The sequence below is a fragment of the Epinephelus fuscoguttatus genome, linkage group LG6 (genome assembly GCF_011397635.1).
Source record: "Epinephelus fuscoguttatus linkage group LG6, E.fuscoguttatus.final_Chr_v1".
NCBI classification, from domain to species: Eukaryota; Metazoa; Chordata; class Actinopteri; order Perciformes; family Serranidae; genus Epinephelus; species Epinephelus fuscoguttatus.
The window spans coordinates 26,063,418-26,088,280 of record NC_064757.1 but is presented as its reverse complement, the minus strand read 5'-3'; the positions used below and the strand labels follow the sequence as shown (position 1 = coordinate 26,088,280).

Sequence of the window (24,863 nt, the reverse complement as noted above, 5' to 3'; positions counted from 1 at the left end):
TTGAGTACAGAAAAACAGCAGGCCAGCAAACCATCAGGCGGTGTGGAAGCAGCACAGTGTGTGCGTCTGTAAGAGAGACAGCGTGAGCATAAGAGATGACTCTGAGACGCTGATGTTTTCTGATCTTGGTAATGAATCAGACAAACAAGTGATCAGCATGTCTATCAACCTGTCTGTATGAAAAGCAATGGACTCTGTTTTTTTGATTGTGAAACATAAACATATACAGTAAAGTGTTCACTGTAAATACTTCGGTTGAATATATGACAGAGGCATACATACAGACAATGCAGGCAGTGTGGATGAACTGAGGGCCCATAGAGAGAGCAGACCCTTCAACAATATGTTGGGTGGAGAACGGGCCCTTGAAGGAAATTCAGATTTCCTGTGTTCCTTGGTATTTTTCTCACATACAGATATGTAATGATGGCTCTTGGGTAACATGTATGGGAATGTCGTCTAGTGTCAAGTCTATTTGATCATGTGACAAGACAACATGATGTGCGGTAGTTAGTGTAGCTGCAAAATTTGTCAAGAATGACAAGCTGAGCACATCTGCAAGCCAACAGGAAGTCATGCCATTCAAACCAACACACTCTCACTCCCAACTTGTCAAAAACAGGAGCTTGGTCAGTGGCCCTACATGTCAAACTACTGTTGGTACTCTTCCAAGATTTTTGGAATTTCTTTGTTACTAACGTGATGTATTGTCATGTGACAGACATTACATACGTCAAGTGACCTAAATTACTAGCGCAGTACACTACACACGCAAGCACTACATTGTTATTAAAATAACTCGACTGACTTTTGGTTTCACACAGGACAAAAACAGCTGACTCCCAGGTGGAAGTCCACAGTTTGTTTGAACCATCCAACTTCCTGCCCTCCAAGCCCGGTCTCACACCAAAGTTGTTGAAATCTAGTGCTTGGGCAGTGACTTGCAGCGTCAGAAACCAACAAAAAAGGTGCGTTTTAATGTTGGCATGATATGCGGCCTGTTGCCATTATACTTTAGCAGTGCCCAGTGGCATCAGGGGGAAACGTGGCAGGACAAGGACAAAAGTTAAGGCGGCGAAAGTCCAAGTGGGGCAGGTGGGAGGGATTTTAGATGGGTCCAACAAACACCGACTTTCACCCAAAAGAGTGTTGTCTGTGTCCCGTAAGACTCAAAACCCAGACCCTGTTCTTTTTTCCTAAACCTAGCTATGTGTTCTTGTTGTTCAAGAAAAAAAAACATCAATTTGTGGTGTTGTGCTGACATAGTGCATGTATATTAAAAGAGACTGCATGTAAACGGTGAATTTCCTGTGAAAACAGAAGTGTATTTTGAAAGAAGACAATGCGTGTAACAGGCAGAACTTGACACGGTGTCCCAGAACATCAACAACCAATACACCCAGGGTACCTTGCACATCATATCACATTATGACATGGAAGGTCCATGACCAAAACGTCAATGTGTGATGAGGTTGGAGTGAGAATGTGTTGGCCCCCCTACATGGACTTCTTATGCTCTTTATACCGACGTCATTTGCTCGGAGTGTTAAAAAATGCTGCTGCTCAGTCAGTATGTTTACATGACACTTGGAAAAAAAACGAATTATTGCCTTAATCCGACTATAACTGGACAACTGAAATGCACGTAAACATGTTACTCCAACTAATATCGGAGTTCTCCGACTCTGATTAAGACACCCAAATAATGCGATTGGAATTTCGATTTTCTCCGGCATGTATACGCCTTAATCGGAGTTAAACTAGACAATGCTTATGCGCATGCTCCACACCCCCGCACTGGCGTCTGACCTCGGAACAGACAAGACATGCTACTGTTGTAGCCCTCCAACAGCATACAGCGTTCTTGTCTGCCTCTCGAAATCACCATGACCATGAGGGATAGCGTGCACTTTATCTGCACAATCAGTAACGCGTACATTACGTACGGGATGAACAAAGCTGTACGATTATCCATCTTGCTGTTGTTCGAAAATGCCGGTCTGCCGCCTGACTCCAGTTGTTTATTATTAAGTGACGTAAGAGGTCAACCGGAAAGGGGGCCATATTAACCCGCTGAAACGACGCATATCGCCAACTAGTATTGAGGAGGAGGACATGTTCCCGTCAGTGACTCGATTTTCTCAGTTGCATATAAACTGGGACAAGGACAGAAGTCCGATTGGATGCCAAAATCGAATTTTGAGCATAGCTCGATTAAGCTGTGCATGTAAACGTACTGAATGTGTCTCATATCACTGCTAAAGGGTGCCTTGGTGCCTCGGTGTCAGATCCTGACTACTTTTTGTAAACAATGCAACAATGCAGAAATTTGGCTGGCGTTAGCATCAACACTGCCCTCAGTGGTTTGTCAACAACTATGCTGCAAGTAACGTTAGCAGGCTAGATGTGTGCTAGCAACTAGCGCACAATGGGGCTTGCTGTAACCACTTTACAATACTGGCATACAGCTAATTTCTTTTTTTATCTGCATGTCTCTCTGTGTATTAAGAATGTATTTGATGTTTGTTTATGACTGGTAATACTGGCAAAAAAACAAAGACATTATGAAGTTGTCTTAAGTTTCACCCTTAAGAAGGGACAAATGACCATAGACTAAATTAGCGCCATGACTATCTTTATGTGCCATGATTCACGTTTGTAGGATGTCTGCAATTTTAGCGGCCAAGTAAGATCCAAATGTAGCCCATAATGATTTAATATGTTGAGCTAAAATATTTTTATGTTATGCATCAAATGTGTATTAATACAAGGCTGGAAATAGTCCCCAACAAATAAACCATTTACTTAAGTTTTAGTGATGTTACTAAAAACTGTGGCACCCAGCAGTTTGAGGAAATCACAGGACCTGTTAAAAAATGAAACTACATATTTATAAAGTGCACGGCATATTTACTATATATAATATCAGATTTATGTTTTCAGTTGTGAATAGGCTTGTGTGTGAGCGCCAGAGACACAGAAGAGAAGTGACAACGTATAGAAATAGAGTTGTTTGGGCCTTTTCGTGGTATTTGTGAGCAATGAGATAAATATAGAACACAGTGTCACTTCTACTTTTGTTTACCTCAGTGAGGTAATAGTACTTGTGATAAACTGGATGCTGCTCTGAAGCAAATCTAGGTTACATTCCTGTGTGAACAACATGTCAATATCAGCTGCTCTCCAGCGTGACGAGTTCGGTCAATATGTCAATACAGTTTCTAGATGAGATCTCTATATATTGTTGTGTAGGCTTGGAGGGTCATTATGTCAGTGGGCGCCTGCTTTGTGTGCAGACACACGCACACATACAGATGCCAATGGTCCGCCGGTGGATTTGATAGATGATGAATGTGAATGCACACAATCTGTTTTTTACCCTTCGACTCAGATAAATCACACTTAATCTGATTTTTAGCGGTTAAAATGTCATTTTCAGATTCCAGTGGGGATACTGGCTCAGACAGGAATACTGATGTCTGGTCTCTGAAGGGGATTGGTTTATAGAGAGTTACTCTGTGGACATCGACGGCAGCTGGAGCTTATTGACAACGCATCAACAAAATGCTGTTTAGACACTGTGAAGAATACAGCCTGGCATCCCGTCAAATACTGTTGTATCAACTTTGAATCTCACCAGCAAAGACATTTAGATGTAAGCTGTAACACACAGAGATATACTGTCACACACACACACATGTTCTCAGATTAACCTAATCAAGCTAATCTGTCAGATTAACACACATTATAAAACGGCTTCTAATCCACGCCTGTCCTTCTGCAGAGCTAACTGAGCGGTCATTGAGATAAACAGAGCTGCAGCGTCTCCTGTGTTGTTACACTGAATCACACGTCACAGCAACAAAAATGTTTCCTTTCATTACTTTACTGTTTTGCAATGGTTTGAGAGGTGTGACATGTTGAGCACAGGGACAAGTGGCCTCTCTGTCTCTCAGGCCTTTTACTAACACACAGAAAAGCGTCTTGGTTGTAGGGGTTCATGGATCCCTTGCCAGCAAATTTGCCAGAAAATTTTGGGCCAGAAAATTTTAAGCATCAAGCATTTAATTCCTGAATTCTGGTGAGTTTTCATGCAATATCTTCTGCTTTTCTCTGCATCAATTTATGATGTAAATGTCTTACATTTTATCAAACATGAAAGTCTCTCTGTGACTTTCATGTTTTTAGTAGACCTGACATGTTCTAAATATTGAAGGAGATGTCTCTTAGGCCCCCTGAAATCTACATGTATGTGCTTCTGGTGAAAGTCTACAGACATTTTGATAATTTCAACATTACAAACTCTGGTTAAGATATCTCCTTCTAATCAGTCTAATGTGATGTTCCAGCCATAACGTTTTTTATGTAATATAGCCTCAACATAATGAACTCATAGTTTGGATTATTAAGATTTACTTTCAAGGAAATCTCAAGTTCTGAAAATGCGGTATTCTAAATTTCTTGACTTGTCATGCACAGTGAACATCTTCTGCATTTATTGTATGTAAATTATCTTATCAGTTTATCTTATTTTGCCTTTATTCTTTTTCTATCTTATCATTATTCTTATCTTGATTTATCCAATTTCATCCTTATTGCAACTTGTGCTTATATTGCTATTGTGTGATTTAACAGCACTAAACATTATTCATAATGCTTCAGTACAGTACAGTACTGCCCTCTTGCCTGCTGAAGTGGTATAGCACACAGTGTCTTTAACAATCAGCTGCATTTATCAGAAAAAATGATGTTCACATCATTTCGGGGAGGTAAGAACTATTTACAGTAAATCTGTGCAAAATATGACTTTAAAAAAACACGGTTTCCAAAATCTTAAGATCAAAAATAAGTGCCATGAAAAGGATGTTGCAATTCTATATCTCTTTGTTTTAACACCAAGATGGCAACGTATGAGATCTATTTACAATATCAAGTAGAGAACATTATCTATAGCCCCTCCTCAATGCACACACGAATGGAAGCGTGCACACGCACATACAGCATGAGCCAGACTGTCAGACTTTGCTTAAATGGCTTGTGTCTTTGATGACTTTGTCAAAACCAGACATGACAAACAACATGACGGATATCCATTGGGTGCACCAGACTGTGTGTGTGTGTGTGTGTGTGTGTGTGTCAAGGGTGGTCGTGTGGACGCTTTTGAGTGTGTTTGACGTGGAGGTCGATTTGGACAGACAGTCTGCCGTCCCAGATGTCATCAGAGTGACCAGTGGTCCCGTTTTCTGACCTCTGACCCTTCCATCTGGTGACACCTCTCTACCTCCATCAGCGACCCCACAGTCTGTATGTGTGTGTGTGTGTGTGTGCGCGCGCGCGTCAGAGTTTGGCAGACTGACTGATGAGGGCTGAAGGATGTAAGTCAAGGGTTTAAATTACTTTAAACTCTAGTGGTTTTCTCTTTTAAAATTTCCATGTTTTTAGTAAATGTTTGGGAAAACTGTGCAATGTGAATTTTACACTCCAGTAATTCAAATAATTTAAGCATAAAATATAAAAACTGAGTTTATATGGAGCTGATTCTACTTCATCTTCAGATAGAAACATATTAGATAATAGATTATTTTTGTTTTGTTTTTGTTTTACAGTAAATAAGGCCTTTAACTTTAACTGCATGATCACCTTTATCCACCTTATGTGAATATAAACAGAAAACAGAGAGGTCAAACCTGAGATGCGTGTGTGAGCATACTAAAGGGTGCTTCTTTGAAATATATTTTATTCTAACAAAAGTTTCACAAGACTGCACAGAATAATTTATGGCAATCTTGTGATTTTCTGCCTTTTGTAAACCTGCAGATGCAAAACAGCAACCTGCTCTCTTTCCTCTACACTAATATATTCATTACTGTCATTAACCTTTCTGCTACACAGTCCCCTTATCTAATTATCCCCCTGTTACCACTGAACACACACACACACACACACACACACCATTCTCAGCTGCTACTCCCCATCCCCACCTCCGCTACCCCACATGTTGTTTGACAAATGAGTGGTCTCGCCTCATCAAGCACATGACAATGTAAACAGATGGGAGGTGGAGACAGGGACCCGTGCCAGCTCTAAACACACAAACACACACACACACACACACACACACACACACACACACGCACACTAACACATACGCAGCCTAAAATCCCTAACATATGTTGCATTTATTCAAACAGCCATGCTCGGAGACACTTGCAGACGCTCGGGGAGTATGGCTAACAGGAGGGTCTTTCAGAGCAGCAACCAAGAAGAAATTATCTGATTTATTGATTCGTCTCCTCCTTTGTGCCTTTGTAATGAGGGCGCAGATTGCTTGGGTATGAGTGACAGACAGATACACAGATAGATCTTAAGTTGTGGAGATTACATTAATAATATCACATCAAACCACCAGTGGCGGTAAGAAACTAAGCACATTTACATTTACGTTAAGGGGACCCAGATGAATCTGTGTGCTCATGTTTCATTTGCTCTGTCACATATGTCTAGTTCCCTGCCTGTTCACACAGATTTCCTATGGACCAGGGATCGGCTAATCACAACCTTTTATCTAATATGGTGGTGGGTCGCAGTCCAAAAGTGGGTCGTGGGTCCACTCTGAAAGGACCGCAAGTGACTCGCTAACATGTCAAGTTTGTAAAAAACACTTTGTTTTGAGGTACAGTGAATTTCTGGCATATAGCTTTTATTTTGAAGTGCAGTTTCCCGCTGTAGAGTGAGTAAATAACAGACAGCTACTCAACAGAGACAGCAAACTACCTTGACAACATGGCCAAATGCAATATGATGCTGAATATATTAAACTGTGGGGACCTTTGGGAACCACTGTGTTAGAGAATAACCAGGACAGCTGCAGCTGATATGGAGGTTTTTCTTAAATTACTATATTGAAATTGTGATTACAAAAAAGCAACACTTGTTCAAAGACATATTGATGCTACACCATCACAGCTCAACTGGTTGTAGGTCCAGAGGCATTTTGATCTGTAGCTGTTGATAATGCACCTTGAAAATCAAAAATGAACTGAGAGGTTCCACACTTTACATTTGTGAATTGGTCTGGCGATGCCAAGCTTGAGCAGTACTACTGCTTGTGTGAAAAGGTTGTATGAAGCCCTTTGTGGCTCCGGAGTCTGATAAATGTTTGTGGGTCTGGAAAAAAAAGATGTTTGAAAAAAAAATAAAAAAATCTAAGGATGTGGAGCTAGAAATAAGTGAGCACAGCAGACCTCATCAGCTGCTATGAGCATAACACACCAGAATCTCGGTTGGTGGTTGGTTTGCATTGTGGGTAATGCAGGCTTCAGGTTTTGAGAATGAAGAAGAATGCATGAAAAAAAAATACGTCTTTGGTTCTGTAGACCATTTTTATTTTGACAACTTAATGAGCTGTCAGCAACCTTCAGGTCTTCTCCTCATACAGATTTCATGTCCTGCTGAATGCTGAAAGGTGGTGATGACAGACAGCCGTTACATTGTATACAGACAGAGCTTTATTCAAAAAGAACTTTATTCTGTGTGGAAATAAATAGCTGAGGGTTTATGCTACGTGTACATTTAGATATCTGGTGGTTATTGAGCGTCTTTCACCTTCAGAGTCAGATGCTGAGAGTCAGATATGCGACAACAGCACGACAGGACTGTGACCCAGGTGGCGTCTGAAACACAGTCTAAAAGCCGGAGATATACTTGCCTTTGAACCACATGTTTGCATGGACAGCCAGCTAAGTTGTGAATGGAGTTACTCACATACTTGCCTATGTACTACATGTTACTGGAGGATTGAACTAGCGAACACACCAGGGAACTCAGGCTGTACAGGATGTAAACAATAAACATGGTGACACTCGAGGAGGTTAACATGTTGTTGACTCTGAGATCACAGATGCAAAAGCGACAGTGGTGCCATCATAGATGGTATGTTAGGCCCCTGAATCATTTGTCACTGTGCAGCTGCAATTATACATCATACAGATGCTGGTAATGGTGGACTTGGTTAATTAGCTTGTTTTCAAAACTTTCCACAATTTTTGATGCTGCTGACATTTCTACTAACCCCTGACCCTGTCACATCACTGTTCTGCCCCTGTGCATATTGCATTTGGCAGACATGTAATGTTAATTTCTCAGGATGTGCACAACCAAAGCTCCAAAGCATCTGACTGTCATCATGTGCACACAATCACATAGTTTAAAGCAAGGACATATCCAGCTCAGAAGGTTCAGTTTGCTTGAAACGAACTAGTTTCTATGAAGTGGCATCCCAATAAAATCCAAGAAGGTTGAACTGTTTATACTTGTTCCAAATGGACACACTTGCAGCTGTGTGAAAAGCTACAGAGGAAATAAAATTACAGCAGTTATTTAAACCATTCGTGCAATTGGAAATGATCTGCTATACAATCAGCTCCTCACATATAACTTCTATAGCAGATGGTCATCCCGAGTGGGAAGTCAGTGAAAATAAAGATAACACTGTGGGGTAATATAACTAAGACAATGGGTTGTGACATTAACATGAAGTCTCATACAATCATGTGCTGCACCAGGGTTCATCATATATAAACAAAGACGAGGCTGTCTCCATGTTAGCCATCGATGCAGTTCACTTACCATAAAGTTTCACATCCTGGATGGAGCAAACAACAAACTTCTGTTTCCTTTCAGACCAACAACATGCAGCAGATCATTCAAACCAGAAACTGATGATTACTGAACTCCACCAGATAAAAATCTATTCCTATTTGTCTCATTTTCTGACATTACAATATGCAAAAGCAACTCTCTGTTCTCTGTCACATGCTGATATCTGTCAGCGTCACATACTAATGTCACTTTAAAAACATGCTCATACACTCGGCTTCACAGCTATCCTTCTTGGAGTATCTTCACAACATGGCGACGCCAGTCTGGGCAAACTGTGCAAATCATATATGTGGAATATGTAATATATACACTATAATAAAAAATGAACATGGCAAGAAGTTTACACTGACTCAAATGTAATAAAATAAAGAACAGTAAGACTCCAAGCTGTGGCTGAAGCACAGCTCAGTCTACGTATCCTTATAGAGTTCTTATGATGTCTTACGAAAAATTATGCACACTGTTCGTATGATAGCTTACAAATTAGTGCTCCTGCCAACCCTCCAGGAACAGCGCCAGGACAGGAAGCCAATTTGACATAGTGGCCAAAGTGTGGAATTACAACTTCCGGGTCTGTCACGTGATGCCTCTGATCCCAAAAAAAGACCTTTTCCCATAGACTTACATTTTTTTTTAGGTACATCAAATTTCCAGTACGAACACTTAATTAGTCCTTATTTAAATCAATATGTTCTAAAATTTGTAAAACTCACTGACAGGTGAATACAGTATTATTTTGAACTGATATTCATGTCAAGTTGCAGTTGGGAGGCGGTGTAATCGGAAATGCTAGTGTGCTTACTGTATGGGTCCATGGATGCTGAAGATCCAGGTAATTTTATACCTGGAAGATGAACTTTTTCACAAACGGGGCTCTGCCTCCAACACCGTATCCAGTTCTCTTTATACATCCATGGTCCGTACTGGTCAGGTTAGGTTCAAGAGAAGAATCGTGGTTGGGCATTTTCAAGTTATGTATGTATGTAACCCAACGTTGAGTACGTACGTAACTTAAAATTACTCAACATTGACGTCTGGTTTCACATAGGACACAAACCCCTATCTGCTGGGTGAAAGGTCTGTGTTTTTGTGACACATCAACCACCTGACTGCCTCCCTACACAGACTCTGTCACTCTTCATTCTGCCTAACCTGACTTCTTCCATCACTCCCCTCACGTGTAGGAAGATAGTCTGCTGCCCATAGCTCACGTAATCACCGCCTCCTGGCTCACAATTTCGTGCATTACATACAAATTACAGTGCATTACTTTTCGTAGGTAAAAGTACGAACAGTGAATGAGAACAGCCTGGCTCAATACATCATGTTTAAATAACCTTGAACAACAAAACAATATCTGAACTGATGAGAAGTTGTGGGTATGGTGTTGTGATCCCATTAGGTCTATTGTTTGCTCACTTGATCCATATGTTTAATTGTTTCAGTTATTCATAATGATGATTTGTTCCTCATTGTCATTCATGTTTTGGCAGGTTTCTGCCTTTATAGTCCTTTGTCCACCTGTGATGAGGTCCAGCTCTGATGAGTTTGATCAGGTGCAGCAGGAGAAGTTTGGTTTCTTCCTGGGAGCATCTAAGTTGGGCAGCGACTGGTAGTGACTCTTGTCATCGAAAGCTGCCTGCTTTGTTACCTGCCTGTGGGGTGGGGAAAAAAAGGAACATAAAATGTATTAGTATTTGCCGAGGTAGGTGCCAATCACTTACGCCAATTTTGTTACTATTCAGCAGGGCTTTGGCTAGAGCAAGGTTATTATAAATGATTAAAACTAAAAAACAGAACAGTTTAGTTAACTAAAATAACTAACCAAAATAAAAGGAACATGCAGAAAACATCTTTAGTTGTAGTCTTTGACAGTTTGCTCAAATTTGTCAAACAACAAGCATCAGGAGTCTCTGGCGCATATCCTCATTAAGACTGAGATATCGACAAAACAGTGAGTAAGTCGTCTTCATTAAGTTCTGATTGTATTGTAATACTTATTCTAAACTTCGTAAATATTGCCCTTGACAATTGCCCTCCATATAATAACAAAATAAAATAAAATAAAAACTAAAACGAGACATTACATACATAACATTCTGACAAATTAAAAACTAAAATTAAACCCACTTTGGAAACTAACTGAAACTAAACTGAATTAAAAATAGAAATTAAAAACAAAATGAAAATAAAAGCTAATGAAAAAGACCCCAAAACTATAATACCTCTGGGTCACAGTATAGGCCTACAGGGGGAAGACCACAAGGAATAAACATGGATGCAAACAATGCAGGATTGAAAACACTTTAAAAATCGGCTTTGCAAATGATTTATAAAAAAATAAACAATTTCAACACATTTCTTTCCCCTTAAGGACACACACAATGAGTTTTGGTGACTAACACTGAATGTAAACACAACTTTTGTTTTTTTGTTTCTGTGAGAACCTCCACAGGGCACCTTTAACTCCCATGTTAGTTTTCCTCTGCAGCTTTTTGCTCTTACTTTTACACACTAGGTGGCAGCAAACGTCAAAATTAAGAGCTAGTATTTGCTGTTCATAAACTGGTCCCAATTCTTCTTCTTCTTCTTTTTTTGTGATTATTTAACTTGTAAAATAAACAATCAAACCTTATTTTCCCTCAGAGATGGTATATTTTCAGCACTGGTAATAAATCTTGCTATTGAATTTTAACCTGTCAAACTAATCAACATCAACAATGTTTGATTTCAGTGTCCAACTAAGCCACGCTAATTAGCCTGCATACGTGACATATATGGCCTGGAACAACAAAACTAAAGGTATACTGTGCAGGGTTTTCCTAAAAAAAAGGTATAGACTCATGGATAAGTAATCCCTTTCAATCAGTACTTATGACCCACTAGAAATGTATGTCGGAGTATTTTTCTGTAGAGACTCTGCCCTCTGCCTGTATTGTCTTATTTTCTTCTTATTTTCTGTGGTCATGAGGTTCCTGGGCACAGCGCTCAGGTGAGGTCAGGACTTAATAAAAGGTAGTGACCAGGTACCAGTCCATAAGCAATGGTGGACATGGCACACAATGATAGCAAGGTGAAACATAAATCTGGGGTTGCTGGCTTTCACTGTTGCTCTATAGTATACCTTCAACCACTGACATGTCCCCTGTGAGGTAAAAAAAATATACACTCAAAAGTACACAATTAAAACTTCCTCTGCTGTTTTTGTTTGGACACTCAGCTGACTGTATCACTTGTATCTCACCTGGCCAGGTGCAGCACAGCCTCCAGGATGTTGGAGCCGTCTTTGGCGCTAGTTTCACAGAACAAAGTGTTGTATGTCTGTTGGGCGAACACAGAAAACCATTAATCCTTCATCGCTATTGTTTTACTGCCAGTCATAACCCTTCATTATTAAGGGTTATGACTTTGAATTTACATTTGGATGAAACTAGGATACGTTTTGGATAAGTAGATATGTAGCAGGTGTACCAAATATTAACAGCTATGTGGTCCTTAAATTATAGTAAATTGAAATGAGTGGGATGTTTATTTATCGTTACCATGGCCAGTTTCTCTCCATAGCTGGTAGGGACACAGTTAGTTCCATCTTGTCTAAGATCACACTTATTACCCACGAGCATGATGGGAATATCCTCCTGGGACACATCCTGAAGTGCAAAAAAAAGGAAAAAAAGAAGGTAAAAACAGGTACAAATAAAATGGAAAAAGTATATTACAGGAAACCTCAGTATTGTAAAATAGTTGCAGCATGGCGATTACAAAAATTATGCGTCAAATAAAATAACAGATAAACTATTTAAGACTGAAACTATTGGTTTGACATAAAGCACCACTGTGTTTACAGAGTTCATTATATCACACAACACATGACATATACGCACTGCATGCATAAATCAAAAGCCACAGAAATATCAATATGCCCACAATACAACAGCAGAACACAATCTAAACAACGTACATCTGCCACTTACATATCTGCTGCGTGTAAAAGAGATAAACAAGCAACATCATTCAGTTTCATATTCAAATGAACATGTGACACCACTTCAATTACATCACATTATAATAACACAAGTGCTGCCAATACAAACTGTCATTGCAGATAGATTTCAGTGTCAGAAACGTTTTAGCAGAGGAGAGGATCACATTACCTCGATCATGTCCACCCACTCTCGAACATTAAGGAAGCTCTTCTCACAGGTGACGTCGTACAGCAGCAACACACCGTCCGCCCGGCGGAAATATGACTTTGCAATGCTGCGAAACCTGAGATGACAAATGGATTAAGATGCAGAATAATTACAAAATTGTCAATTATTTTTTTGTTGCAATAGAACACATCAGACAAAGCTGACATTGTATTCACACCAACACACACCTCTCTTGTCCTGCAGTGTCCCACAGTTGTAGTAAAACAGGCTCTCCATCCACGATTAGTGTTTTCATTTGGAAATCCACTCCTGAACACACACAAAGGAAACAAACCAACATGTCACCCTAAAGTAACCAGGTAAAAAAAAATATAGGTCATGTCAAGTGGAAATCCTCTGCTCCACCTACCCACTGCTCTTGGATTAAATATATCTTCTTGTAAACATGAAAAAAAAAAATAGGTGTACGCTGAGAGGACCATCAGGACCGTGTTTTGCATATGCTGATAAACTGACCTTTACTACTGTACTGACAAACTCATACACCATTTTTAGTGTCTCTGCCTAATCTATTGAAATTAGTCACTTTGTGTTTTAGTGTTGCATACTTCTTAGATGTGCAAAGGTATACACACACTTAAATATTTACTTTTACACTTGTAAATACATAATTTCAGTTCTTATAGGTAAAAATCTGTTCTTATTTTCTTGTACGGGCTTTTTGTTTCTCTTCTTTCCTATATCTTTGATTTTGTAATGCCTTATTTGAAACTCTGTATCTTACTGTTATCTGTTTTTTTTTTGTCTGGAAACCCAATGAATAAAGTTTGGGGAGGAAAAAAGAGGGACAATACACATTTCACATGACAATATCAAGTAGTCAGTTCAGATTTACAGAATATCTACTGAAGTTTTTGCCTTCATTTGGCAGCTCAAAGAACGAAACAATTAAGCTTGTTATCTAAGATGAGTTTGACAATAACTGAGTTGGTTTTAGTTTTCTTCAACTCACCCAGTGTAGCGCTGGAGTTTAATTTGAATTCGTTCTTGCAGAGGCGAAGCAGGAAGCTGGACTTTCCCACGGCAGCATCTCCAGCCAACACGATCCTGTAGGCCTTCTCTGATGTCATGTAGCCCAGGTCAGCGCTGTCCCTGTCCTCGGTCTAGAGAGTGAAGATAGGGAGGAGTGAGGTGCACATGCAGCACTCTTACATGACTCTATTTGCATTCTTCACTTTTACTTCATGTTTAATATATTTTGTCCTCAACATCGACAACTTTGCAACTGCTGCCTTTCTTATTTATACCTGACCATCATCAGCATCACTCTGTCCAACACGAACCAATGTAAAAACCTGAGAAGGGCATTTTTACCATGCTCCAAACAAGTCTGAATATTTCAAAAAATTTGAATGGGATTTTATTGCTGAATACAAGGCAGAATATATGAAAGATGGAGAACATTTTAAAGTTCGAACGGATTTTCTACACAAATGTATGAATGAAGAAACTGACGTTGAAAATGCTTGAAAGACCTTGAATTTGTGTAAAATTTCAACATTCCTCCATTCATCTGAAAGGGGATAATTTCCCAGAAAATGGTGAATATTTCAGAAAGTTTGAAAAATATGAATGATAAAAATACATGCACACATTTCCTAATTGAGCTCCATATTTTAATGTTTGAATGCAGTTTATATGTTGAAAATGTGGAGGGAGTAATGTGACAAAAAAGTGGGCAGATTTTTTTTGCGTAGAATAACATTGGGTGGGAATGCTTCAAATTTGTGCTTAATCTGACACGTAGATGTCGAGACATTTTGCTGAGAGTTCTACCTCCATCTGTCATCTCTTACTTTATTTCATCCCTCCCTTCTATCTTCCATTGGATAACCTCCCCTCTGTCATATCCTTCGTCTCTCTGTTACCTGAATACTGATGGCACTGAGGGCTTTTCGTATGGTCGGGGCTTCAAGTTTGGGTTCAGCTGGCTTCCAGTCCAAAACTGAGCTGCTGTCCGACCCAAACGCTGATTCACCATCCTGAGTCTCTGCTGGCTGTGATGTAGACATACAGTAACAGACATTAATACAACAATCTGCTCAAACACAGGATTCACATGTTATCATTATGACTTCAGCTGTAAACATGAACAAGCTGTGAAACATTTTATCCTTGGCATACAGCAAACAGCCTTTCAAAATGGCTCCTTAACTTCAAAGCTTTATTTCCACTATGTTCTTTTATATTTATTGACTCAAGTTGAGTCTGAGTGGTTACAATGCAAGCCCATCACTTCACAGCTCTCACTCACAGATCACTCAGCAAAGAGCCTATTTTGGGGGGTTAATGATTCACTTCACCAACTACAGCTGTATGAAATATTCCTTATATCATTTTTTCAGCCATTCTAGCATTGAGTGATATATCTCAGCAACTTTTAAATGTACTAGCATGAAATGTACCAGTATGCATGTTCCCCAGAGGATAAATCCTACGGACTTTCCATGACGCAACATCATGAAGTGAAATTTTCAGTTGGTTAAATACTTTGGTTTATGACCAAACACCTGCAGATCAGCCTCAGCTGTACTTTGTGTCACTTGGCAAACGTTAGCATGCTAAAACACTACGGTAAAAATGGTAAACAACATTATACCTGCATCAGTATGTTAGCATTGTCTTTGTGAGCATGATGTCATCACAGCAAATACTGAACGTACACTCGTGTCTCTTATTGTCTCACCTCAGTGTCAGAGTTCTCTCCCATCATGCTGTCGTTGTTGTCCTCCTCCACTTTCTTCTCCTCCCTCTCCTCCTCGTCCTCTTCATCTTGACCTTTGGTCTCCTGCTCTGAGTCATAGCCTCCGTGGGAACCTCTGAGTGTTGACAGGCCGCTGTCCACGTAGATCTCCGGCAGGCTGTCCTCCTCACACTCACTGCTGTGTCTACGCCTCAGGCCTGGGTCACACATGGCCAAGGCCAGAGTGTCACAGCTGGGCCGGCGGCTGTACAGAGGGTAATCATCCATACGCTGGCAGAACCTGAGGGGAGAGGTCAGGAAATAATCCAGGACATAAACACATGGGTCGGTTCAACGCCCTGTCCCTGGTGGTGTCCAGCCACTCAGATAGTTTTGTTTCCATTTGCCTGGGTATTGAGATATTTTCTGCTTCAGTTCCAGTACAATGGTGGTGAACAGTTTGGACGCATTGGTCTGAAGCCATCCACATTTTTACTACTCTTCATTAAAAAGTGGTTGACTACCTTCCACTTCCATTAATTTGAGGTGGGAGCAGAAATCTTAGAGGTCAGTGTTTTAAAATTTGGTCAGAAACCACCAACCCCTCGTCTGATTCCTCACCGTACGCTGTTGCATAAAGATTAGGACCCTGTCACACCTTGCTTGTTTCGTCAGGACTTTCAGACTTTCCAGTTTGATCAGAAAAAAAAAGGTCCGAAACCTCCCTCAGGACAACGATCTGCATGAAACAGCCCAACCTTGGTTCGACGGAGGTGTTTTTGGTCTCGATCATATTGAACCATGGTGTGGTTCACTTATAGTGTGAAAGTACTTTTTGGATGGCTCAAACCATCTGTAGCAACTGTACCATTGGCACAGTTACAGGAAGTTCTAGCAGGCCAGCATCATGTTAACTGAGAAACAGACGTACTCTAGTTATTATATTGCAACAAAAAAATCACCAATTTTTAACTGGCTAATTAATCTGTATTTTAAACCTTTTGTCATCCAAAGTTTTGCATCATCGCTAAGTCTTACTTCGGCCAGACGGCCGGTGTTGCTGCTGTATGATGTCACTTGTGAGAAGAGCTTTCTTAATATTCAAGAGTGGGTGGACATGATCAAGGTAATGTCATACTCTCCTTGTAAACCTGAGCAAATCCACTTGATTTCTTTCAAAAACACGAGACATTAGTAGAAAGAGTAAATTAAAAACAAGAAAATTAGTAAAAAAAATAAATAAATAAAGGGGCGGCACGGTGGTGTGGTGGTTAGCACTCTCGCCTCACAGCAAGAGGGTTGCCGGTTCGATCGGGTGTGCGGAGTTTGCATGTTCTCCCCGTGTCAGCGTGGGTTCTCTCCGGGCACTCCGGCTTCCTCCCACAGTCCAAAGACATGCAGATTGGGGACTAGGTTAACTGATAACTCTAAATTGTCCGTAGGTGTGAATGTGACTGTGAATGGTTGTCTGTCTCTATGTGTCAGCCCTGTGATAGTCTGGCGACCTGTCCAGGGTGTACCCTGCCTCTCGCCCGATGTCAGCTGGGATAGGCTCCAGCCCCCCCGCGACCCTCAAGAGGATGAAGCAGTTAGAAGATGAATGAATGAATGAATGAATGAAAATAAATAAATAAATAAAAAGGAAATAAATAAATACCAAAAAAGTTAAAAACAAACAAGAAAATGAAATGGAAAAAGTGCTTAAAAATTCTAGAAAAAAAAAAATCCTGTAACATAATTTTAAAGTTTAAAATAGTTTCCCCCTATTCTTTCCCTAGTTTTTTAAGTCAAGTCAAGTCAAATTTATTTGTATAGCACATTTCATATGACAAGCATAGCTCAATGTGCTTAAAATAAATGCAAAAACATATATATATATAACATATATATAAAAACACATAACAACAAGGAAATTGCATAGTACAAGAGCATGTAGAAACCTGATAATAACAATAATACAAAAATAATGGTACAGCTGGTTTAAACCACACACACATCTAAGTAAAAGCTTGTGAAAAAAGATGTGTTTTTAACCTGCGTTTAAAAGTGGATATTGATGTAATAGACCTGAAGTCTTGGGGTAAGGAATCCCAAAGAATTGGAGCATAGTGACTAAAGGCACCATGAGCTGATCTAGAATATATTCTTGGAATAGTAAGAAGGCCTCTACTTCCAGATCTCAGGAATCTATCTGGCATGTACTCAGCCAGCATGTCATTGATATGAGGTGGAGCTACACCATTCACAGCTTTAAAAACAATAAGCAAAATCTTAAAATTAATTCTTTGCTTCACAGGAAGCCAGTGAAGAGAAGTTAAATTGGAAGTGATGTGCTCATATTTTTTGGTCCTGGTTATCACTCTAGCTGCAGCATTCTGAACAAGCTGGAGCCTGTAATGTGCCTGTTTTTTGTTATTCCTGCATAAAGTCCATTACAGTAGTCCAGCCTGCTAGAAATGAAAGCATGCACCAATTCTTCAGCATCTGAGAGGGATATAAATGATCTAACTTTAGTTATGTTTCTAAGATGATAGAATGCAGTCTTGGATATGGAGGAAATATGCTTCTGAAAATTAAGATCAGTGTCAATAATAACACCTGGATTCTTGACATGGTCACTAAGTTTCACAGAAAGAAGAGTCAGTAGGGAACTAATCTGGTGCCTTAAACCTTTTGGACCAGCAAGAAGAATTTCAGTTTTGTCATCATTAAGTTGTAAGAAGTTTTTGATCATCCAGCACTTAACATCATTGATGCACTGGATGAGGTCATTTACAGGACTAAGATGCTTAGCAGAGACAGATATGTATTGACGGATTATGGAACCAAGTGGGAGCATGTATAAGTTAAAAAGAAGAGAACCAAGGATAGAACCTTAAGGCACTCCATGTAAAACGCTGACCTCATCTGAAAGACAATCTCCAATTGAAACAGAAAAAGATCTACCTGTAAGGTAGGAAGAAAGCCAGTGTAGAACAGCGCCTTTGAAACCAAGACACTTTTCGAGGTGACTAAGCAGAACAGCATGGGTTGACTGTGTCGACTATGTTTAAAAATAAGTTTCTGAATCTACTTGGAAAGGGATTGCACCTTTATGTTTAAGGTTCAAAGGTTTAAATACTTGGCGAAAGGCATCTGAAAGACGCACAGAAAAAGTGATGTCGCTCCTGGTTTCAATGATAGCTCAGTGTGTAGCAAGTGATTGGTCAAGAGAGAAAGAGACAGAGACAGAGACAGAGAGTGAGACAGGTGTTGACAATCAGCGTCAGTGCACAATGTGCATAATCATAGCACAATTCAGTGCATACATGAAAATGCTGTTTTTGTAATACTGTTGTCTTTTTATCTCCATACTTTTAATGGAAACAGTGTAAGCTTTCCAGTGCACCTGTACTTACACCCATAAGTGCTTTATTGCTGGTGTATTTTTTTCTTTGTGATCTTGACAGAAAAAAAATCACCATTACAAGTGGTTATTCTTTTACTTCAATAGAAAAGACCACAATTTCTCTCTTGCAAGGATGATGATTGCAATGTATATCCTTCTTCTACCACACTGAGATAAAACCTTTGTCCCTTGACTCCACTGAATCATGTGTCAACTTCTCAGCTCAGCAGCCTGGACAGCACCTTAAATAAATATCTCTCAGCACATTCAACGTTTACTTTCACTACTGTGTAAATACACCATCATGTGTTTTAGGAGAAAAAAAAGACTTCAACTCCAATCAAAAACACCTTGACTTGTATGTCACTGTGTACTTAAGATAAATGCCCTTTTGAACTGGAGATGCAAATGACTTAAACCTGACGAACCTGGTCTGAAATCAAACCCTTGAAGCTGCGAACCAGTTAATCATCCTAAATCTACTGTTTGACATTAAACGTTTGTCCTCAAAACAACTGAAAATAATCTGCTTGTGAGTTTGACTTGTTTCTAAAAGGAAGAATTAAAATGTGTTAGGAATAAGAAGATGATATCATATGTTGCATAAAGTAAAAGAAAAGCACTCACATGGGTGCAGAAGGTATGATGATATTTTAACAGATACAAACTGAGTCCAGAATCTTCTCAACAGTTTATAACCATCTGTATTGTGTGCAGGTCTTACCTATCCATAAGTGCGTAGGGTGATGTGTAACAGATGCTTTTACTTCTGTTTCTGTTCTTTATGTCTCCTGGTGACCCTCCGTTAGACTGTAACACACAACGTCAACAACGGTACATTAACGTCTTCATCTGTCCCTATGTTTTACATGAACACAGATTTTTTGGACTTTTATCTCTGTACATTGCACATTTTTATACTTCATACATGAACTTTTGCAAATTTCTTGACAATATTTTAGACAATTCTCCAAAGACTGCCACTTCTAAAACCTAAACAGTGTATTTGTTTTTATGCAGCTATATTGTAAATATATTTAATTGTTTTTTAAAGTCATATTTTTATTGTAATTTTGTTCTATATTTATGTCTCTTTATTTTTGCAATATTTTCTTTTATTGTGAATTTAATTTTCTCTGAATACTTTCATGTTATGCACCAATACACCAAAACAAATTAAATTCAGTGTTGGAGACTTTGAAAGCACAGCCCATTACTTCACATCAGAAAAAGCTGAATGACAGCAAAGGGAAAAATCTAGTTTGGTTAATTAAAGCTAATTAGAAAATGTAGTTCAAACTACTTTGTAAAAAAAAAATGATAATGTATATATGATATGAAATTATAACAACATATAATAAAAAATAATAAAAATAACAATAAATAATAAATTTAAAAAAAATAAAAATAAAATAATAAAAGTCACATGCCAGCAAAAAAATGCAACTCAGCTGAGTTTATTGCAGAAAGTGCCCATTTCATTTGTTCACAGCTCATACATTAAAGAAAAAAAAAATACCCCACACTCTGTATGGGAAACTACAGAGTAGTGGGGGTATTGCATCATGCAAGATCACTCAGTTAGCAGGTAACTTCTAAAATGGCATGCAACATCTTCTCTTCAATTTTTTCAAGTTTAGATTTAAAAAAAATACTGCCTGATGAATTGTCAAGCCTTCACAGTAGTCAGGATGAAAGAAAGAGGGGGTGGGGCTGGTCAAAGGAGATTCAGTTACAGTACAGAATAAATGGTAAAATAAAAAGGAATAAATGAAATCATTAATTTCTTTTATGGCCCCAAATTGTGTGTAGTTTCAGTAGTTTCCTGCACAAGAAACAAAAATGACAAAATAATTAATACTTGAATCACTGTGCAAATATGTATGTAGTTGAACTACCAGCAAGCTACAGTTAAAACCCTCTATTAGTTGAATTATAAGTTGAATTATATGTAGTTCACAGCTCCCAAACACTGTTTAAATAAATGGGTTCAAGTATCAGAAGTTTGTTCTCACTTTCTGACTGTGAAAAGTAAAACATGCATCCTCAAATATACAGTCAGCAGAGAGAGCAGCAGTAAAACCTGACTCGTCAAACACTACTGTATGCTAAGACCAGTGTTCACGTCTGATGCTGTACATCTACTCAATCCCCACATGCACATATTCTTTGTGACTTATACTTCATACCGTGAACTTTTGCATATCCACTGGGTCAGTAAATCTTAACAGTTCTTCCACTTTAAAACTAAAGTTGGTAACTAACCAGATAATCTATGAAGAAATTATATTCCTCTGCCCACTCTATGCCTTCCTGCGTCTAATAGCCTTACTGCATGTGATCGAAAACAACCAATCAGAACTGAGGAGTCTTTAATGCAGCTGTCAATGTGATGCGGCCACCATGTTTGATAGTTAAATGGAGTGCCAAGCACCGCCTACCAAGCTGACCAACTCTCTCATTTTACAGCTAAACAGTACATCAAAATATATTTCTGAAAAGAACTGAGGAGAGAAAAGCCCTCTTTCCACCAAACACTTTTGGTATGGTACTTTTGGAACCAAAAGTAACTTTTCAGACAGATTACCTAGACCCTAGGTCTGCTTAGCGTTTCCACCGCAAACAGTTCTCTTTAATGTGGGCGGGGTAGTTGTCACTCACTGCTCCGTCCAGCACTCACTGTATTTCCTCCTTTATCAGTCTGCACCTTGTTTATCGTCCACAGAACAGGGTTGCACGCCGACATTTTCAGAACATAATAAAACAGGCTGCAGTGAGTCTCTCTCAATGGTATATTTAAAAATAGCTGGTTTGTGCATTTAGTCCTTCTCAGGCAAGCTCAGGGGTTTGGTGTTGCCATAGCCCACAGGAATGACGCTCCACAACACTTCTTTTTTCTCCGAGTGAGGATTGGGATATATGCAGTTCACATCATCCAGCTGAAATTAATATATATTTTTAAAACCTTGAAGATTACTCATTACTCATTACTAAAAGTGTATGTCATCCAAGAGAGACAGTAAAAACTAAAGTAATGGTCAAAGTTGTCACATTGAAATTTAAGGTGTGTTGATGGATAGGGACGGTACTGAACGGCTCCATTGGTACCATCCACAACTTTTCACAGTGGAAACTGAAAAAAAGCGTACCAGACTGAACTGTACCGTACTGCCTGGTGAAAACAGGGCTAAATAGGCAATGCAGTAACAGAATCTTTTTTTTTTTTTTGATATTTTTTAGGGCATTTTTTGCCTTTAATTGATAGGACAGCGAAGTGTGAAAGGGAGAGAGAGGGAGAGACATGCAGCAAAGGGCCACAGGCTGGAGCCGAACCCGGGCCGCTGCGGCAACAGCCTTATACATGGGGCGCCTGCTCTACCACTAAGCCACCGACGCCTCAACAGTAACAGAATCTTGATTCATATTTAATTAGCGCTGCGTAGTTTGACCGCAATTCACGAGCAGTGATTGACATGATTGACATCTGCATTAGAGCCCCCTCTGCTCTGATTGGTTGCTGACTGCACTGCAGTCTGACTCTAGTGAATGCCATTAGAGACAGTAGGAGAAGGGACATGGGTTTTTTCAGACTGTTAAATGTAGTGATGGTTTCAGCAAGTATGAGTACCAACTGTAGCTTTAAAGACAGATATAATTTTTTGTGTATTTCTTATATTTTTTCATATTTTATATGTTGATTTTGTGTCCTTACTTAATTGGATTTATTGTTACGCGCTGAGACACCAAGATAAATTCCATGTATGTGCAAACCTACTTGGCAATAACACTGTTTCTGACTTTGGTTCTTTGCCCAGCCCAGTGGATGGCATAACATCAGCCTCCTGAAATTTGGAAACTGAACTACTTTTGAATTTTTAACTGTGCAGCTTTACCCTGGAGGTCCTTTCCAAGGCTGCTCTCAGGCCATCGTTGGTGTCGTGCAGCTTCCTGTTGGCCGTCCTATCCACACAGAAACAAAAAATAATTATATATATAATTATATATTTATTATCTTTATTCTCCAGTATATTAAGAGTTTACTAAGATCTCTTTCCACCTCTAATAGAAAACCTCAACATTAATGTGTTTTATTTTATTAGGTGCATTTAATACTGTCAGACTTACTGCAGCATCTCGATCTGGCTCTCCAGAGTGTCCCGCTCATCAGAGAACTGTCTCATGAGCTCTTCGTCTCTGCAACAAAACATAAACAATTGGTTATTATGAATATAAATCAAAAGACCAGTCAATGTTATGACATCCTGAATCAGTGACAGTAAAAATCTATTTTTGTGTCACAAAGGACCTCCTGCACATAACTTCACTGACTTTAAAAACTGACTATAAATAACACGATAGATATTTTTCAATGCCTCTGTATTCCATTTTATATCAGTAAAACCAGATATTTCAGAATTTATGATTAACATGAGACACAAAGACAGAGAAACAACAATGTAAAGACCATCACTGTGATGGTCCGAGAAGGCAGAGTGTTGTCCTGCCAGTGGCTCTGTTGCTTCTGTTGCTAAGTAACACTTCTGAAGAAGGCATTGTGTGTGTGAAGTCACTCCAGGATATCCTGTTTCAGCTGTGACAAAATGAAAACACCCCCAGGAACGAACCGTGACACCGTCTGTCAGTCAGAGCGGGGGCGTGGCCTCCGTCTCGGTGTGTTTCTGTCTGCTGCAGCAAAACACCTCAGTGTGGAGTTGCTTGATGAGCAGATTGAGGCCAGATTGATATATTTTATTCTCCTAAAGCTAATGCATTTCTTAAATAATCAAAAATATGTTTGAAATTTAAGTTGGAGCATTTGGAGCTTTCTCCATGTGATGAGAACCGAGTGCAAATATGTATTATTCTCAAGTTCACATAATTTAAAAGCAAGGTGAGAAAAAGGTGGAGAAAACCTGTTCTGCAAGTCAGTAATCTTAGGTTTAGACTTTCAGAGTTTACACTGGAAAAGAAGAGCATTTGATCAGGAAGGGAGTCTAATGCAACAATCATCTTTCCCTCTCACTCTGAGAAATGCATCACCTAATGTAAGGTCAGCACAGACAAAAGCCCCATTTCCACCAAGCAGGTATGGTTCAGGTCAGTTTGGTGCGCTTGTTTTCCGTTTCCACTGTGAAAAGTTGTGGATGGTACCAATTGAATCGTTCTGTACCGTCCCCATCTTTGGTCCCCCCTCTGTTGGGGTACCTAGCACACAGATCTGGTACTAAAAGGTGGAGCTGTGAACACTGCAGTCTGTTGATTGGTCAACAGCAGAGGGTCACTCTGCTCAGGGCTGAGCTGTGGCTGGTTTTGAGGCTCATGTAACCTCTGTTCATACCGTGGAGAGTTTTATTCGTAGACTGTAACTATAAAATGAAAGGATGTTTTGCTGCCTCTTGCAGCAGCCGGAGTCAGAATAAAAAATAACTTCATTCATTGGACTGACTGCAGATGACTTTTAAGGCAGAACGTTAACTTGTAATGTTACTCAATGCATGAGTTGACAGCATGAATCCATCAGCACACCTTAAATTTCACTGTGAGAACTTTGACTATTACTTTAGTTTTTATATGACGTACAGTTTTAGTAATGAGTGGATCTTCAAATGTTTATTATCTTTATTTCAACCGAATTATGTGAACTGCATATATTCTAATCCTCACTTGGAGAAAAAAAAAGTGTCATTCCTGTGGGATCTGGAAACACTAAACCCCTGAGTTTGCCTTAGAAAGACTAAATGCACAAGCCGTTTTGCAGCCTGTTCTATTTTGTTCAGAAAATGTCAGCGTGTTACCCCTTTTCGTGGACGATAAACGAGGTGCAGACTGATAGGGGAAATACAGCGAGTGCTGGATGGAGCAGTGAGTGACAACAACCCCGCCCACATTTAAGAGTACTGTTTGCAGTAGAAATGCT

At 39.4% G+C, this 24,863-nt stretch overlaps 1 protein-coding gene across 2 annotated transcripts in view; it reads right to left on the bottom strand.

Annotated features, from left to right (window-relative positions):
* Positions 1 to 7,378: 7,378 nt before the first annotated feature.
* rasef (RAS and EF-hand domain containing) overlaps positions 7,379 to 24,863 on the bottom strand; it is a 34,320-nt gene continuing 16,835 nt past the window's right edge. Inside the window, exons 8-18 of one of the 2 annotated variants that reach the window (XM_049577885.1) lie at positions 23,072 to 23,140; positions 22,840 to 22,906; positions 19,671 to 19,756; positions 15,562 to 15,859; positions 14,744 to 14,872; positions 13,828 to 13,978; positions 13,043 to 13,124; positions 12,816 to 12,930; positions 12,204 to 12,311; positions 11,906 to 11,982; positions 7,379 to 10,316 (exon numbers count right to left, since the gene is read on the bottom strand). In XM_049577885.1, coding sequence (XP_049433842.1) covers positions 10,214 to 10,316; positions 11,906 to 11,982; positions 12,204 to 12,311; positions 12,816 to 12,930; positions 13,043 to 13,124; positions 13,828 to 13,978; positions 14,744 to 14,872; positions 15,562 to 15,859; positions 19,671 to 19,756; positions 22,840 to 22,906; positions 23,072 to 23,140 — 1,285 coding nt within the window. In that variant the 3' untranslated portion in view covers positions 7,379 to 10,213. The remainder of the gene's footprint in view (positions 10,317 to 11,905; positions 11,983 to 12,203; positions 12,312 to 12,815; positions 12,931 to 13,042; positions 13,125 to 13,827; positions 13,979 to 14,743; positions 14,873 to 15,561; positions 15,860 to 19,670; positions 19,757 to 22,839; positions 22,907 to 23,071; positions 23,141 to 24,863) is intronic. The other variant, XM_049577886.1, reaches the window with a different exon arrangement.